General features: G+C 48.4%; 1 protein-coding gene across 3 annotated transcripts; it reads right to left on the minus strand.

The window, feature by feature from the left end:
- Nucleotides 1-1140: 1140 nt before the first annotated feature.
- LOC141998713 (uncharacterized) lies at nucleotides 1141-10344 on the minus strand. 3 transcript variants are annotated; one of them, XM_074971679.1, is made up of 5 exons: nucleotides 10220-10344; nucleotides 6697-6805; nucleotides 6008-6134; nucleotides 5278-5391; nucleotides 1141-4928 (listed from the first exon to the last, which is right to left on the minus strand). In XM_074971679.1, exons 2-5 carry the CDS (start codon nucleotides 6718-6720, stop codon nucleotides 3622-3624), a joined length of 1572 nt encoding a protein of 523 aa, XP_074827780.1. In that variant the 5' UTR covers nucleotides 6721-6805; nucleotides 10220-10344; the 3' UTR covers nucleotides 1141-3621. The 3 variants fall into 3 exon arrangements, with proteins under 3 accessions (XP_074827780.1, XP_074827778.1, XP_074827779.1); XM_074971677.1 differs by having other exon boundaries at nucleotides 1142-4931; XM_074971678.1 differs by having other exon boundaries at nucleotides 1142-4931; nucleotides 6697-6784; nucleotides 10220-10336.
- Between the last annotated feature and the right edge of the window lie 4793 nt (nucleotides 10345-15137).

Raw genomic sequence — 15137 nt, forward strand, 5'->3', positions numbered from 1 at the left:
TTATGGCTAAAGCTTTTCTGATCTCTGAGCTGTGTTTCTGACCAAGACCCCACCTCTCTCAGCCTTACCACCTGCCTTATTCTAGCTCAGACCCATTTAAATCAATGGGGCTACTGGTAGCAGTACAATTAAATATGTGACTAAGATTTTGCAGGACTGGAACTAGAGATTGCTGGGTTTGGGAGTCTCTCTCTGTTGATATTCGGCCTGTTCCTCATACCACAACTTTCACCAAATTCATTCTTTTCTGGTTACAAAATAATTGTGTCTTAGTGAATACCATGGTTATTTGTAATACAGCAGTAGCCAGAAGCTCCACAGAAGACTAAGTCTATATTGTGCTAGGCACTGTATATACACATCATGAGAGACAGCTCCTAAGGGAAAGAGTTTACAGTCTCAATATGCAGAACAGCCAATGTAATGATTTTATAAATGTGAGGAGCGACCCTGAAATCTAAAGGGCTACGAGTGATCCCCAAGAGGAATGATGAGGGGAGGGGACAGCATCTCCCAATTGCTGAGAGAATGAGACTCTGCACCTAAAGCAGGTATTCAACTTCTGTTATGTGTGACAAATACAGCGTGTTCTCCACAATTACAGCACTTGCTCCTAGAGTGCTGAACACATTTTATGAGAAAAGTCAATGTTACTGGCTTTAGCAATAATCATTAACAATGGGTCTGTTCAGACATTTAGCACTGACTGTCAGACCCTGCCATGGAGTGACACCATTCAAAGCCCCATACTGTTCCGATGAAGGTATTTTACTGCTTATGGACCCAGATTATATTAAACTGATTTTGAAAGCCTATTACATTTTGGGTAAGTTTTTCAAAAACATTTTTTCAAAAATGACTTAGAGTTGGATTTTTAAAGGTTAGGCACCTGATGAAGGAAATGGGGGCCTAGCGGGGTTTCCAAAACAGGTTAGGTACCAGGGGCTAAAGCCACAAAAAGATTTTGGTGCCCAGCTACTACTTTCACTTTAGGTACCTGAATCTGACATTTAAATACCCGTGATACTCAAACTCCCTGGTAGAGGGCTTTCCCTTCACCCTCTCCCCTGGTTCTTGTCACATAGACAGAAAGCAGACCAGAAGTCCGAAGTGCAAACAATGAAATGTTTATTGGGGTTAGTTTCCAAGCAAGCATATTTTGAAGCCCTTCACATCCGTTGGGCTTATCTCTATATGCCGATAGAGCAGTTTCCGCCCCAAAACCCATCCCTCCTGGTCCCTTCACATTTGATTCCCCGGAATCCAGCACCTTCAGGGATTTAGGGAGGGGAAGAGTTGTCAGCCCCAGGGATACTCACTCTGCAGGTACCAGCTCCAGGTAAGTGGGGGAAACCAGCCCAGGGGCTGCAGAAAAATGGGGGTGGGGACAGGTGTTCAGGGTGAATGTTGGGCCCGGCTCAAATATCCCTCTCCTAGCCTCCATGGGAAGGGCATCACATCAGGGAAGGGAAAGGAAAGAAGAGAACTTCATCCAGGCAGAGGGAGCTTCTGGAGGAGTTTCTCTCTCCCATTCCTCAGCAGGTTCCCAGGAGGCAGAAAGGCCCATCAGTTCAGCAGCCAGGACTGCAGCAGGGAAGAGGGGCTGATAAGGACTTCTCCTCCTCCTCTGCCTGGGGTTTTCTTAGACCAAGCAAAGCCAGAGGGTCCCTGAACAGCTAAGGGTCAGCTGCTGCTGGAACCTGTCCCCAGAGATGGGCAGCTGGATACCTGGGAGCCAAATGCCACTGCTGTGTGTGGGAATTAGGAAATGGAGTTTTTACTATGGTCAACCCTAGTCAGGGCACTGAGAGAATTTCTCTCCTGTGTGGCGGAGTCTCTGATGTTCAATGTGGTGTTAGCTCCAACTGAAGCATTTTCCATGCTAAGGAGATCTGAGAGGGCTCCTCCCTGTTTGGATTTGCTGATGCTTGATGCCGTGTGAGCACCAAAAGAAGGTACCCCCACATTCAAGCTCTTTCTTCTGTGAATTATCTGATGGGGAACAATGTGTGAGTTAGACTGAATCTTTCCCTGCAGTTATTGAAGCTTTTCCCACAATCCAAGTATTTATGGGTTCTCTCTCCCATGTGGATTTTTCTGATGTGAAGTAAGGTTTGATCTTCAAATTAAAATTTTTCCACAGTTGGGGCATTTTGTAGATACTGTGCCATGTGGATTCTGAAATGTTTAGTAAGGTATGATCTAGGACTGAAGCTTTTCCCATCACCTAAGCATTTATGGGATTTCTCTCTTGTGTGGATTGTCTTACGTATAATAAGATTTCATAGATATTAAGGTCAGAAGGGACCATTATGATCATCTAGTCTGACCTCCTGCACAATGCAGGCCACCAAATCTCACCCACCCATTCCTGCAATAAACCTCTCACCTATGTCTGAGCTACTGAAGTCCTCAAATCATGGTTTAAAGACTTCAAGGTGCAGAGAATCCTCCAGCAAGTGACCCGTGCCCCATGCTGCAGAGGGAGGTGAAAAACCCCCAGAGCCTCTTCCAATCTGCCCTGGAGGAAAATTCCTTCCCGACCCCAAATATGGCGATCAGCTGAACCCTGAGCATGTGGGCAAGACTCACCAGCCAGATACCCAGGAAAGAATTCTCTGTAGTAACTCAGATCCCATCCCATCTAACATTCCATCACAAGGCATTGGGCCTATTTACCGTGAATAGTTAAAGATCAATTAATTGCCAAAATCATGTTATCCCATCATACCATCTCCTCCATAAACTTATCAAGTTTAATCTTGAAGCCAGATAGGTCTTTTGCCCCAACTGCTTCCCTTGGAAGGCTGTTCCAGAACTTCACTCCTCTGATGGTTAGAAACCTTTGTCTAATTTCAAGTCTAAACTTCCTGATTGCCAGTTTATATCCATTTATTCTTGTGTCCACATTTGAGCTCTCACTGAAGCTTTTCCCACAGTGCAAGCACTTACAGATTTTATCTCCTGTGTGGGTTCTCAGATGTGAAATGATTAAAGCTTTTCCCACAATCCAAGTATTTATAGGGTTCTTCTCCTCTATGGGTTCTCTGACGTATAATAAGGGCTGATGGTGCATTGAAACTTTTCTCACACTGCAGGCATTTTTAGGGTCTCTCCCCCATATGGATTCTCCCATGGTTAATAAGGCCCAAGTGCTGAATGAAGCTTTTACCTCAGTCCAAGCATTTATAGGGTCTCTCTCCTGCATGGTTTCTCTCACGGTTAATTAAGACTTGAGCAATAAATGAAGCTCTTCCTGAAGTACAGGCATTTATAGCAGGGTTTCTCAAACTGGGGTCCAGGGGTCCGTAAGGGTACTCCAGTGGGTCAACGAGTCATGTCCGGGGATGCTGTCCCCGCTGATCAACTCCTCCCCCTCCCTCCCAGTCACTCCTGCATGCCACAAAACAGCTGTTCAGCAGTGTGCAGGAGGCACTGGGCAGGAGAGGGAGGAGTGGGGACGGGGCACGCTTGGGGGAGGAGGCAGAAAGAGGCACGGAAGAGGAGGGGCAGGGGTGGGGGCTTGGGAGAAGGGGTGGAGTGGGAGCGGAGCCTGTGGCTGAGCAGTGGGCTTTCAGGGGTCCTTGAAAATTTTTCAATTAAAGGGGGGTCCTCGGGTTGTTAAAGTTTGAGAACCACAGATTTATAGGGTTTCTCACCAGTGTGGAGTCTCCCATGTCTAATAAGATGTGCCTTCCGACTGAAGCTTTTCCCACAGTCCAAACACTTATAGGGTCTCTCTCCAGTGTGCAGTCTCCTATGAGCAGTAAGATTTGAGCTCCGACTGAAGCTTTTCCCACATTCCAAGCATTTATAGGGTCTCTCTCCTGTGTGGGTTCTCTCATGGCTAATAAGGCCTGAGCGCTGACTGAAGCTCTTCCCACAGTCCAAGCGTTTATAGGAGTTCTTGCTCATGTGGATTCTACCATGGTTAATAAGGCCTGAGCGCTGACTGAAGCTCTTCCCACAGTCCAAGCATTTATAGGGTTTCTCTCCAGTGTGGATTATCCTATGGCTAATAAGATTTGAGCTTCGACTGAAGCTTTTCCCACAGTCCAAGCATTTATAGGGGTTCTCTCCAGTGTGGATTATCCTATGGCTAATGAGGCCTGAGCGCTGACTGAAGCTCTTCCCACAGTCCAAGCATTTAAAGGGTTTCTCTCCAGTGTGGATTATCCTATGGCTAATAAGATTTGAGCTCCGACTGAAGCTCTTCCCACAGTCCAAGCATTTATAGGGTTTCTCTCCAGTGTGGATTATCCTATGGCTAATAAGATTTGAGCTCCGACTGAAGCTTTTCCCACAGTCTAAGCATTTATAAAGTCTCTCCCCCATGTGGATTCTCCCATGTCTAGTAAGATTTGAGCGATGACTGAAGCTTTTCCCACAGTCCAAGCATTTATAGGGGTTCTCTTCCATGTGGACTCCGCCATGGTTAATAAGGCCTGAGCGCTGACTGAAGCTCTTCCCACAGTCCAAGCATTTATAGGGTTTTTCTCCAGTGTGGATTATCCTATGGCTAATAAGATTTGAGCTCCGACTGAAGCTTTTCCCACAGTCTAAGCATTTATAAAGTCTCTCTCCAGTGTGGATTCTCCCATGTCTAGTAAGATTTGAGCGATGACTGAAGCTTTTCCCACAGTCCAAGCATTTATAGGCGTTCTTTTCATTCTCATTTGTCTGCTGAATTGTGGTTTCTTTGGGATCCTTGCCTCCTTCCTCACATTCAATAGATTCATACACTTTATTCCTTTGGCAGTTTCCCAGCTTCCTCTCTGACCTGTGCCAATTACTCCAGGCTTTTCTCTGTTCCAAGCACTGGGAAAAATTCCCTTCACCTTGTCTCAATAAGGTCCCCTGCAGTTCCACTTGTTCAGGACATTCCTGCAGTGGATTCTCGTCCTCGTTCTCATTCATTGTCTCATCACCTGCTGGGGGAGAGAGAGAATATAGGCAGGAGTTATTGCCTGGGTTAGTACAAAGGACAGAAAGGGGAATAACAAAGAGGGAAAACACAACTCAGCAACTGTTGGGGAGACTGAGAATTTGGATTCTGCTCCCAAATCCCATCCAAACATTCACAGGGAAGTGAAGTCATGGAAAAAAACTCCTAACAGGGTGGGTGGGAATCTATGAGCTGTATCTGCCATGATGACCTGACACCTGCTGACCACAGCCTGACCTAGGTGAGATGAGGCAGAACTGAGGGGGCTCGGATTTTCAGCTTTTTCCTTCACTTGCCGTATAGTTTCTTTGTCAGAGTCACTGACTCCTTACTTGTGCAGGTGTCTCTTGTGATCTTCCTTTTCTTGGAGGCCGGGAGATCTGGGACCCACGGCTCTTCCCCTGCTTCCAGCCGGATGATCAGGTCAGGTTTGGGAATGGGGAGTCCTGCTCAGGGGATGAAATCAGGCATGATAAGAGAGCACTGAGGATCGGTGGAGTATTTGTCACAAAGGGCACATCTTGAGTTTAAACTGACCCCAAGATTTGCTGGAGGGTTGTGGGATCTGAACAGATGGGAACATGGTCACTGAGTCCCCTTGGGAGAGGTCGATGTCTGGGGGAGGGGGAGTTGTCAAACCCTCACTAGGAGTTATCAGGATGTGTGCTCTGGGGGACTTTCTGAGGCACACACAGCTCTGGTGTTATACCCCTGCATACGTCTAAACATCCAGAGCCCAGAGTCCTCCCCACAGATGGAGCTACTCCCAGGAAGGAGGTGCATAGAGATCTTGTGTGTGAGTGAGAATTAATGCAGATAGGTTAACACATTGCTCCTGCCCCTGTGAAAGCTGGTGGGATGGGGATGAATTAACATGTCCATCAGGTTCATAACTCCCCTATCCCGTTGCAAGGGGTTTGGAGGTGAACGGCTCTCTCACACACTGGAGCTGTGGACTATGTGACCCATTCCCCTCTAATGTAACTGACCAGGCAAGAACCTGACCAGATGCAGAAATGCAGGCCCCTGGCTTCAAATCGCTGAGGGGACAGGAATCCTTACCCAGCGAGGTCACAGTCTCATAATTCTCCTGCATGACGTCCCTGTAGAGGGCTCTCTGACCGGGGTCCAGCAGAGCCCCCTGCCCCTCGGTGAAGTACACAGCCACCTCCTCAAAGGTCACCGGCATCTGAAAAAACAGGTGCTCCCCACTCAGTACCTGCTGCCCCAGCCACAATCCCACTATTGTGGGAAGAAGCACAATAATACAACAGCTCTGGGAGCGCGAGAGGAGAATATCACCCCCCACCCTGCTCAGAGTGGCCAGGAGGCTGCAGGGACCAGAGAGATGGTGAGGGCTCCTTGTCCCTCCCAGCAGAGGAGGGCAGGGTTTTCACATTTGCCACACACCTACAAGGCACAGGCTAACATGGGAAGCAGAGCTACGTGCAGGGGACAGGAATCCCAACACCTTCCCTCTGTATTTCATCGCAGTCTCTGCCGATGGGTTCAGGCTCCAGCACTCTGGCCTGTTTCCCCAGCCCTATCCAGGGGGTTGTTTCCTGTTTCAGAAATGGGGGACTCTTCACCCCCCGGTCCCACAATGGGCCTGTTAATAAATCAGGCCCTAGGCTGAGCATGTCCCAGCAGGTTTATCGCACCCTGTCCCCCTCCCTGTCTCACCCTGTGTATTTCCTCCCCCTCCCCCTTTACAACAATCCTCCCCAGCAGTTCCCCCCAAAATCCCCTACCTGAGCTGGATCCACCACAGCCATTTCCCTGCCCAGGACCCTAGGAAGATGGGATGATCTGGAGCAAAACGGGTCGTTATTCTGCAGCCTGTCAGGTTGAGAAGGGCAACTGGGGAGGTTTTTGAATTAGCATTAGTCCATTTCACACCTCGATTCCCCCCCCAGGCTCTTTCCCTGCAGACAGACACTCTAGACTCTCAAAAAGAAAAGGAGTACTTGTGGCACCTTAAAGACTAACCAATTTATTTGAGCATAAGCTTCAGACTAACACGGCTGAAACTCTGGACTCTGCCATGCTGGGAAAACCTTCAGTTACCTTTGTACAACACAGACCTGACCCCTCCCACCAGGACTAAATCCACAAGACACTTTTAAACCCTCCCAGGAACAGAGTCTCTGAGCCAAATGCTAGAAAAGAGCAGAATCAAAAGCTCCACTTTGGGGGATCCCCCCTGACACTGTCCCCAGGGCAGCACATTCCCCCAGCAGCGCGGGGACTAGGCAGAGGCAGGACTTGACTTTTCCTCTCTCTGCTCCTCACCTTCTTCCCAGGAAAGTCAATCTGAATTGGAAACTGGGTTGGAACCTCCCTCCTCACTTATTGCTCCTGCTGCCACTTTCAGTCTCTCCCCTCTCCCTTCTGCATAGAAGAGCTGATTCCTGTCCTGCCATGCCTGTGGGCATTTCCTCTCCAATAGCTACTGTCACTGCTAACATGAGTGTGAGCCTGGGTGTGTCGGGGGCCGCAGCTCTGGGACTCGCAGACACCCGGGAGCACAGATGGGCCAACAAGGGGCCATTTGTGCAGAGTCACTTTCCTGCCTGCCCCCTGCACTTACCCCCAGAGGTCAATTTCATCACCTGCAGTCTCTGACTCAGGAGTTGATGCCAGCAAAGCCCGGAGCTGCCCCAGGGGGATAGTTCCAGCCACAGGAGGAAGCACCCCCTCGGCTGGGCATAGAGGGGGCCTTAGTGATGGTCTGTCCCAGCACAGATCCGCTCTGCAGCAGCAGCTGCTCAGCCCGGGCTCCCAGATCACAATGGAGGCAGCAGCATCTGCCCCAGGAAGCCCAGCTAGCTCTAGGGTTCCAGTATCCTGAGCACAGAGAGAGACTGACACTGACTGACCTCTTTGGCCTTAGCAATTACCAGAGCCCTCTGCTGGGGACAACTAATGACCAAGCCGCCCTGTGCTGCCTCTGCAGCCACCAGGGACAGTCAGGCCAATGCTGATCTCACTTGCCCATCTGGACTCATAGTGGAATCGGAGAACCAGTTCAAACCGGTATTTCACACATTAACTGGAATTGAATCTGAATCATAAATTTGTTTTCCCAACTCAACCTCAACGGGTTAGGTGTTACCAGTTAAAATAAAGATTCAGCATTTTTTAAGCTCATTATTTAAAAAAAAAAAAAAAACCTACAGAGATCTTAGTTTCATTTAAGAGACACAGCAAACTAGCCAATAGGCTGGTGATTGCCCCAGAACAGCCGGCACCAGGAAAGTGAGAAGAGAGTGAGAAGAGATAGGGGACAGACCACCAGAGCAGGGAGGGACAGGGGAAGCTTGGGAGCTGCCTGCACACCATGGTAGGCAGAAGGGGGACCAGAGGTAGATGAGCCACCTCTGAGAAGGCTTCCTGGGGAGAGAAGGGGTGGGATGCTCCTTGGGCCCTGAAGTTCATAACTGTTCAAGTCCAAGGGCAAAGATAATGGCTCCCCAACCTTCTCCTCTTAAACAGGCCTCCTCCCACCATCCCCAGCCCCTGGGGCAGCTCCTCCCTCTAGTTGCTCCACTTGAGGCAGGGTTCATGCTCCAAACTCCCTTCCCCACTGAAGCCAGGTGCAGGGCCCACTCCCAACCCTCCAGGGCACTGTCTGATACCCGCCTCCAACCCTCCCACCCCTACCCCAGATAGATACGTTTCTCTCATACATATATCTTGATGCTAGATATCAGTCCCCACTGTCAGCACCGGACAAAGTCAAGGCAAAATTTCATTACACCAGAACATGGATGAAGTGGAAATGTCTGAGTCAGAAATAATGATGTTACAGAACCAATGTCAGACACGTCTGAAATTTAAAGATGAATTGGAACTTCTTGTGAAATCTCCAAACAGGAAGCGGTATCTTGATGAAGGAAAGCCCCAAAAAAGGATTGGGCCAACTCCTGATTTATTCGCAGATGGGCCACATCTCCATAAGAAAGAAACATACCGAACTACTGGGAACATCAGAAAAATGTCATGCTCACGCTATATCAACTAGCAAAAATTGTACTGGCAGTTCCAGCAACACAAGTGAGCATCAAAAGAAAATTTCCAGACCTCAAATGTATCCTTTCACTGCAAAGGTCCAATATGACAAAGTGAATGTTTAAATATGTTATTTTGGGTTTCTCAAACACATTGTTTAGGAAAATAATCATGTATATTTAACAACACAAATACGCTAGGAAAACTCATGTAAAGTTAAAATTACAAAATAAATAATCAAAAATCAAAACAGTTTCCATTTTAAGTTGCAGCTCTCTTTCATGGATTTATCTCCATTGAGATTGAAATAGGATTTAAACTGGTAACTGAACTTCTAATTTTGTTTCTTTGGGTGGCTTGAACCAGAAAAGAAACCGAACCTATTGAATGGAACTGAACCTGAATCAAACCAAAACAAATACCAGTTGGATTCCTTGCCTGCTGTCGCTAGCAGTGACTCTGGTTTGACACAGAAATCAGAGCAGGACCCTGTTCAGTCCTGTCAGCTCTAAACATTTATCATTCAGGAGGCAGACCCCCCAGATAATGAGATTGTCTTAAAAAAACAAAGACTACATTAGGAGCAGAGTGTGTGGGGGGGAATATTTGCCTTGTAAATTCTGAGCCCTTGGGGGAAAATCCGCTAACCCCCCCGCCGCTTGTTTGACCATGTCTAGGGGGAAATATTCCCCACGGGCTGCTGGGCGTGGCAGCCTCCTACCCCATGGGCTGGGGGAGCTGCCATTGCATCTCTCACCATCCCTCCGCTCTCCCTTCTCATACCCTCTGGCTCTCCCTTCCCCAGCCAGTCTCTGCTTGCTCTCATATTCTCCATCCAGCCTCCCCACAGCCCCTCTCCCCATATCCCCCCTTTCCTTCCCTTTACCCCCCCCCCCCAGAGTTTCCCTCTGTTCCAACTCTGTACCCCAGAATTCTCCCCCTGCCCCCTAATTCCCGGGTATTCCCTCAGCCCCCCTTCAGCGTCTCCCCTCAGCGTCCCCCTCCACCCCGTTCACCCCCTCAATGCCCTCTGGCTCTCAGAGCCCCCTCCCCGTCTTCATCCCCCTTCCGGCTCCCAACCTGTCTCTGTCCCACCCCCATTCCACCCACTCACTGCAAACCATGGGAGCTGGCAGCCAGCTTTCCTCTGCCCAGTGCAGGGAATCGCAGTCAGCCCAGCTGGGAGCAGCCTGGGGCACCCCCTGCCCCTGCAGACAGGCTGCTCCGGGAGCAGCGCTCCCTGGGGAGGGGGGCAGGTCTCACCTTCTCTCCACGTGGGAGCAGGGCTCTGGGTCCCAGTAGGGGGGTCGGGACAGGCTGGGGTCTGTACTGGGAGAGTCTCTCGGGGAGCAGCAGGAATGTTCCTCCCTCGATAGGAAACTTCCCCCGCCTGCAGCCAGGGCTCTGGGGTCCCCAGCGGCAGCAGCCGAGGCCCTGGGGTCTTGCAAGGAAGGTGGGTTGCACCGTAACAGAGTCACTGCAGAGACGGCAATTCGCTTCCTGCGGCCAGGCTGCGTGACCCTGGGGATCGCCCTGCTCGGCGCCTCCTGGGTCCTAGCGACAGCGGCAACATTGGGTTTGGCCTGTGTCTGTTATTGTTATTATGTATTGTATCGTCACCCCAGGCTCGCCGACGGGGTTGGGGGGGGGGGGGGGGAAGGGTCAGTTGTCCGGGGCCGGTGATTTAAAAGGTCCCAGGGAAGATAAAAAAAGTTAACTCGATGAAGCAACGCCACAACTTACTCAGAGTGGGTTCTAATGTGTTACCCAGAGGATAAAAAGTAGCATCGTTAACCTCAGCCATCCCTTTCTGGGGGCGCCCTGAGTGTCGTGCCCTGGGGCGGGGAATTGCTGTTGTAGGGCCTGGATTCCCCCAGCATGTTCTGTCTGTGTAATAGTGTCGGATTTTGCCTGGTGTAATTTGGCAGCTTGGAAAAGTTGTGAAGTTGTGTGAGTGAATAATGTTACTGGCTGTCCTGTGAGACATGCAGTGTTTGGTAACTCAGTCAAGCTGTCAGTCACTTCCCTTTGTATATTTTTATTGTATTTCTGTTTCTTTATGCACATTAATCAATCAAATAAATAAATAAACAGGATTATTTTTTCTTTATGAAAATTACTCAAATAAATAAAAAGGATTGCACTGCAGCCCGCTGCCCCAGACCCTCCCTCTGCGGGGAACCACATTCCCTAGGAGCAGGCAGCTCATCTCAGCATTAAGGAGGCATTATGCATAGAAGGCACCATGTCAATGAGTGGACAGAGAGGACACATCCAGATTGGATGTCTGTGGAGACTTGGGACATGGGGGTGATGGGTTCCTGGTCTTACATAGGCTGCCCAGAACCCAGAGAGGCAGGGGATATGTTTCCCAGCAACACTGACGGTGGGTGGGATTCACTCTGGTAAGAGATAGATCCAGGGAGCAGATTGTAAGATGTGTTCTCTTTTCCCCACAGCATGTTCACTGTCTGGTAGCCCTGGGCTGAGCTGCGAGGGCTGCTCCCTTAGTTTGGGCCATGGGGATCTCAGTGCTGTGCCACCAGGTTCCTCTGGTTATTTGTAGAGTCAAATTAACCCATCACTGGGCTGTAGGAAAAAATCCCCCAGTTCTCCCCCCTCCCCCCGACCCCATTCTCCCACAGGGTTTTTACCTGCTGCTCCTCACCCTGCCAGTGTAACTTTGCCTGCACAATTTGCCGCCGGTAGCAGTTATTAACATCTGTGTATCCTCTCCTTTGCTGCCCTGTCACAATTTGCTGCTTCTGCCTTTCCCCATCGTATAGTCCAAGGGCAGTAAGTTGTGATGGATGGAGGCATTCCCACCACAGTTTGGTACCTCTCACTTTTTCCTCACTTTCTGGTCCAGGGGTAACCAACTGTGATGGATGGGGTTCATCCGTCATAGTTTTCCCACCTGTGTGCCTTTCTCCATCCTTTGGTCCAGAGCTGGTAAATTCTGATGGATGGGGACATTCCCAGCACAATTTGCTGCCTCTCACCTTTCCCCATTCTCTGCCTTTCCCTATCTCCTAGTCCAGGGGTAGAAAGCTGTGATGAATATGGGGTATTACAGCCTATAGGGCTAGCCTGCTTGCTTGCCTATATATATTTTCTTATGGATTTCTTATTTTCTTATGTGTTTGTCTCTTTGTTTTGTTATAATAGGTTATATTAGGCCTATAGATTTATATTAAAGTATTTTTGGCTGTAACACAAGGGACCTGCAGGCCACATCCTGTATGTTGAGCTAAGGCAACGTTAGTGTACATATATTTGGGACCTTTTACCTAGATAGGTGGTGATGAGCTAAAGCATAAGTTCCATATATGGTTGCGACCTTTAACAAAGATACATAAAGAATGCATTGAAGCAGGGTGGTATGGAGGGCTACCTAAGTGCTACCTCTTTAAACTTAATAGGTACACCACAACTCGGAACTTGCAAATAACCAAAATAACTGGATAGGACAGAAATAACAAATGTGAGAATGAGCTGATGTCATTAATATGTGTGTATATGTCAGCAATACGTACAAACATGCTGGCCAATGGAGTAAGCGTACCCCAACATTTCTGTGGGTGAGGAAACTAAGTGTGGCCACAGAAGGAGGGCTCAGGTGTTCAAGCTCTATAAGAGGGGTGACCCACCATGACAAAGAGGCTTCTTCATTCTTAGTTTATTACCCTTTTGTTTATTAGTCTATTAATCTGTTAGCTCTGAATTGTAAGGTTTAAGTCAGTCAGTTAAGTAAAACTCTAAGTTAGCTTCTTCAGTCTTCTATAGCTCTTCAGCTTCTCCTAAGCTCTGCTCCTCCCACTCAAGAATTGAGGAACCTGGACCTGAACTCTCTTAGCATGCCAGAGACTAGGCTGGTCCTTTGTCTCTTACCACCAGGTTATCAAGGAAGGGTGTGAGTATATTAATCAAAAGCTTTATAGTGCATAATATCACATGTATCTCTAGAACAATATTATTGCCTTTGACAGGTTTCAGAGTAGCAGCCGTGTTAGTCTGTATCCGCAAAAAGAAAAGGAGTTCTTGTGGCACCTTAGAGACTAACCAATTTATTTGAGCATAAGCTTTCGTGAGCTACAGCTCACTTCATCGATGCATCCGATGAAGTGAGCTGTAGCTCACGAAAGCTTATGCTCAAATAAATTGGTTAGTCTCTAAGGTGCCACAAGTACTCCTTTTATTGTTGCCTTTGTAACTCTGATTATTTTACCATTTGATTACTGTTGGATTACTATTCCATTTATCTCAATAAAAGTCTTTAATGCTACATTTGTCTCAGTGTGAGTGTCCTTGTCGTACATTCCAAGGGTCCTGGCAAACTCTGTGTTGCCTGATTCTGGGACAAGAACCTTAGTGTCTTCTGATCAGATCAATTGGCAAGCCTATAACCCATATTACCTAAAATAATAATATTAACCTCTTAAAATCAGGCAACAGTATTCCTGTCACAATTTGCTACCTCTACCTTTGCCCATCAATGCAGTATTGCCAACTTTGGGAGATCAAAAATCATGAGTTCGACTCCCAAAAATCCTGAGATTGGCCCCAAAATTATAACATTGTTTAAAAAGTTTATATTGTGTTTTTAGGTCAGTCACGTGGTGTTTGAACTCCCCCTGCCTGTTGTAGGAGCAGCAATGATCTGTATGCTCTGTATGACTATGCTATGTATAACCTGTATGCTCAAAAGGTCTGTTACACTCCCCCCCCCCCCATTTGTCTCCTCTCCCTCTTTGAATACCTGTGAAGTGGCTTCCCCCCACCCCAGAATGCTTGTGGGATGAATAGGCTGGTTGAACAGCTGGAAGATCAGAAGAGGTCCCAGGGAGACAAGGTGTCTGGCACTCTAATTAGGCAGCGCTCACATACCCAGTGCATGGACACTGCCAGAGGTGGAGTGTGACCAACCAGACGCCGCCAAGTCATCTCCAGTGGCAGGCCTGAAGGATCTGGTCCTTAAAAGGGGAAGGGGCCCCGCCACACCCAGGGCAGCTGACAGGATTTCTAAGTAAAATTTAAGCTTCACTTTTAGAACTCTCAAATGTCAGGATTTTTTTCCCAGTTGATTCAATTGTTTGTATGAGGGTGGGCCCCTCCCCTGTTCTTTTGAGGGTGGGCCCCTCCCCCGCTCTTTCTATCTCGGCTGCGGTGGAGAAAGCACATTTCTTTGTTTAGGGCCTGTAACTCCTGTTTGAGTGGAAACCCATTTTAAGAATGGTTTCAGAGTAGCAGCCGTGTTAGTCTGTATTCGCAAAAAGAAAAGGAGTACTTGTGGCACCTTAGTCTCTAAGGTGCCACAAGTACTCCTTTTCATTTTAAGAATGTGCCACAGGTGAAAAAAAAATCCTGCCATTGGAGAGTTCTACCAGGAGATCCTGAGTGAGGCTTAATTTTACTCAGAAATTCTGAGTCTGGTGATCAGTTCATGAGAGTTGGCATGTCTGCTCTGCCCAGTCTGGATTGCACCCAGGACGTGACAGAGCTTGAAACTGAAGAGGGATTTTATCTTTCATGGAAAATCTAAGTGTTATTATTTCCGAGTCTGCAGGTCACAGCTCAGCCCAGACAAGGCTCTAGACAAGCCCCAGAAAATGGATTTTAGTTTTAAAGATCCCAACACCACAAGCAGAGAAGGAAAAGGAATAATTTGTGGCATAGAGACAGAGAAAATATAACTAACCCCACACACGGTTTGTCTGAGGAAGTCAGGATGTTTTGCCCAGACTAATTAAGACGGGAGCAGAGAGGTGAAGAGGGGAAAGTGTTTGTTTTGGGGGTGAGTAGCCATTTACACACACAACCCCATTACTGCCCCTGGGAGAAGTCAGGGGGTGCCACTGAATTGCACAGAGATGGGTCAGGGACATGTTTGCTCCCTCAGAGACCTCAGAGCTTAAAAAGACTGAGGGTTCATCTGCACTGCAAGTAAAGACCCACATCAGGGAATCTCAGAGCCCAGGGCAATTGACTTGGCTTTGGGGCTAAAGTAGCAATGTTGATGTTTGGGTTCAGGCGGGAGCCTGGGCTCTGAATCCTGGAGAGGGGGGAGGATCTCAGACCCCAGGCTGCAGCCGGGCACCTACACTGTTATTTTAGCCCTGCGGCCTGAGCCCCCATGACCCTGGGTCAGCTGCCCCAGGCTCTGAGACTCACTGCAGTGGTT

Source organism: Natator depressus, chromosome 14 (genome assembly GCF_965152275.1).
Source record: "Natator depressus isolate rNatDep1 chromosome 14, rNatDep2.hap1, whole genome shotgun sequence".
Lineage (NCBI taxonomy): Eukaryota > Metazoa > Chordata > Testudines > Cheloniidae > Natator > Natator depressus.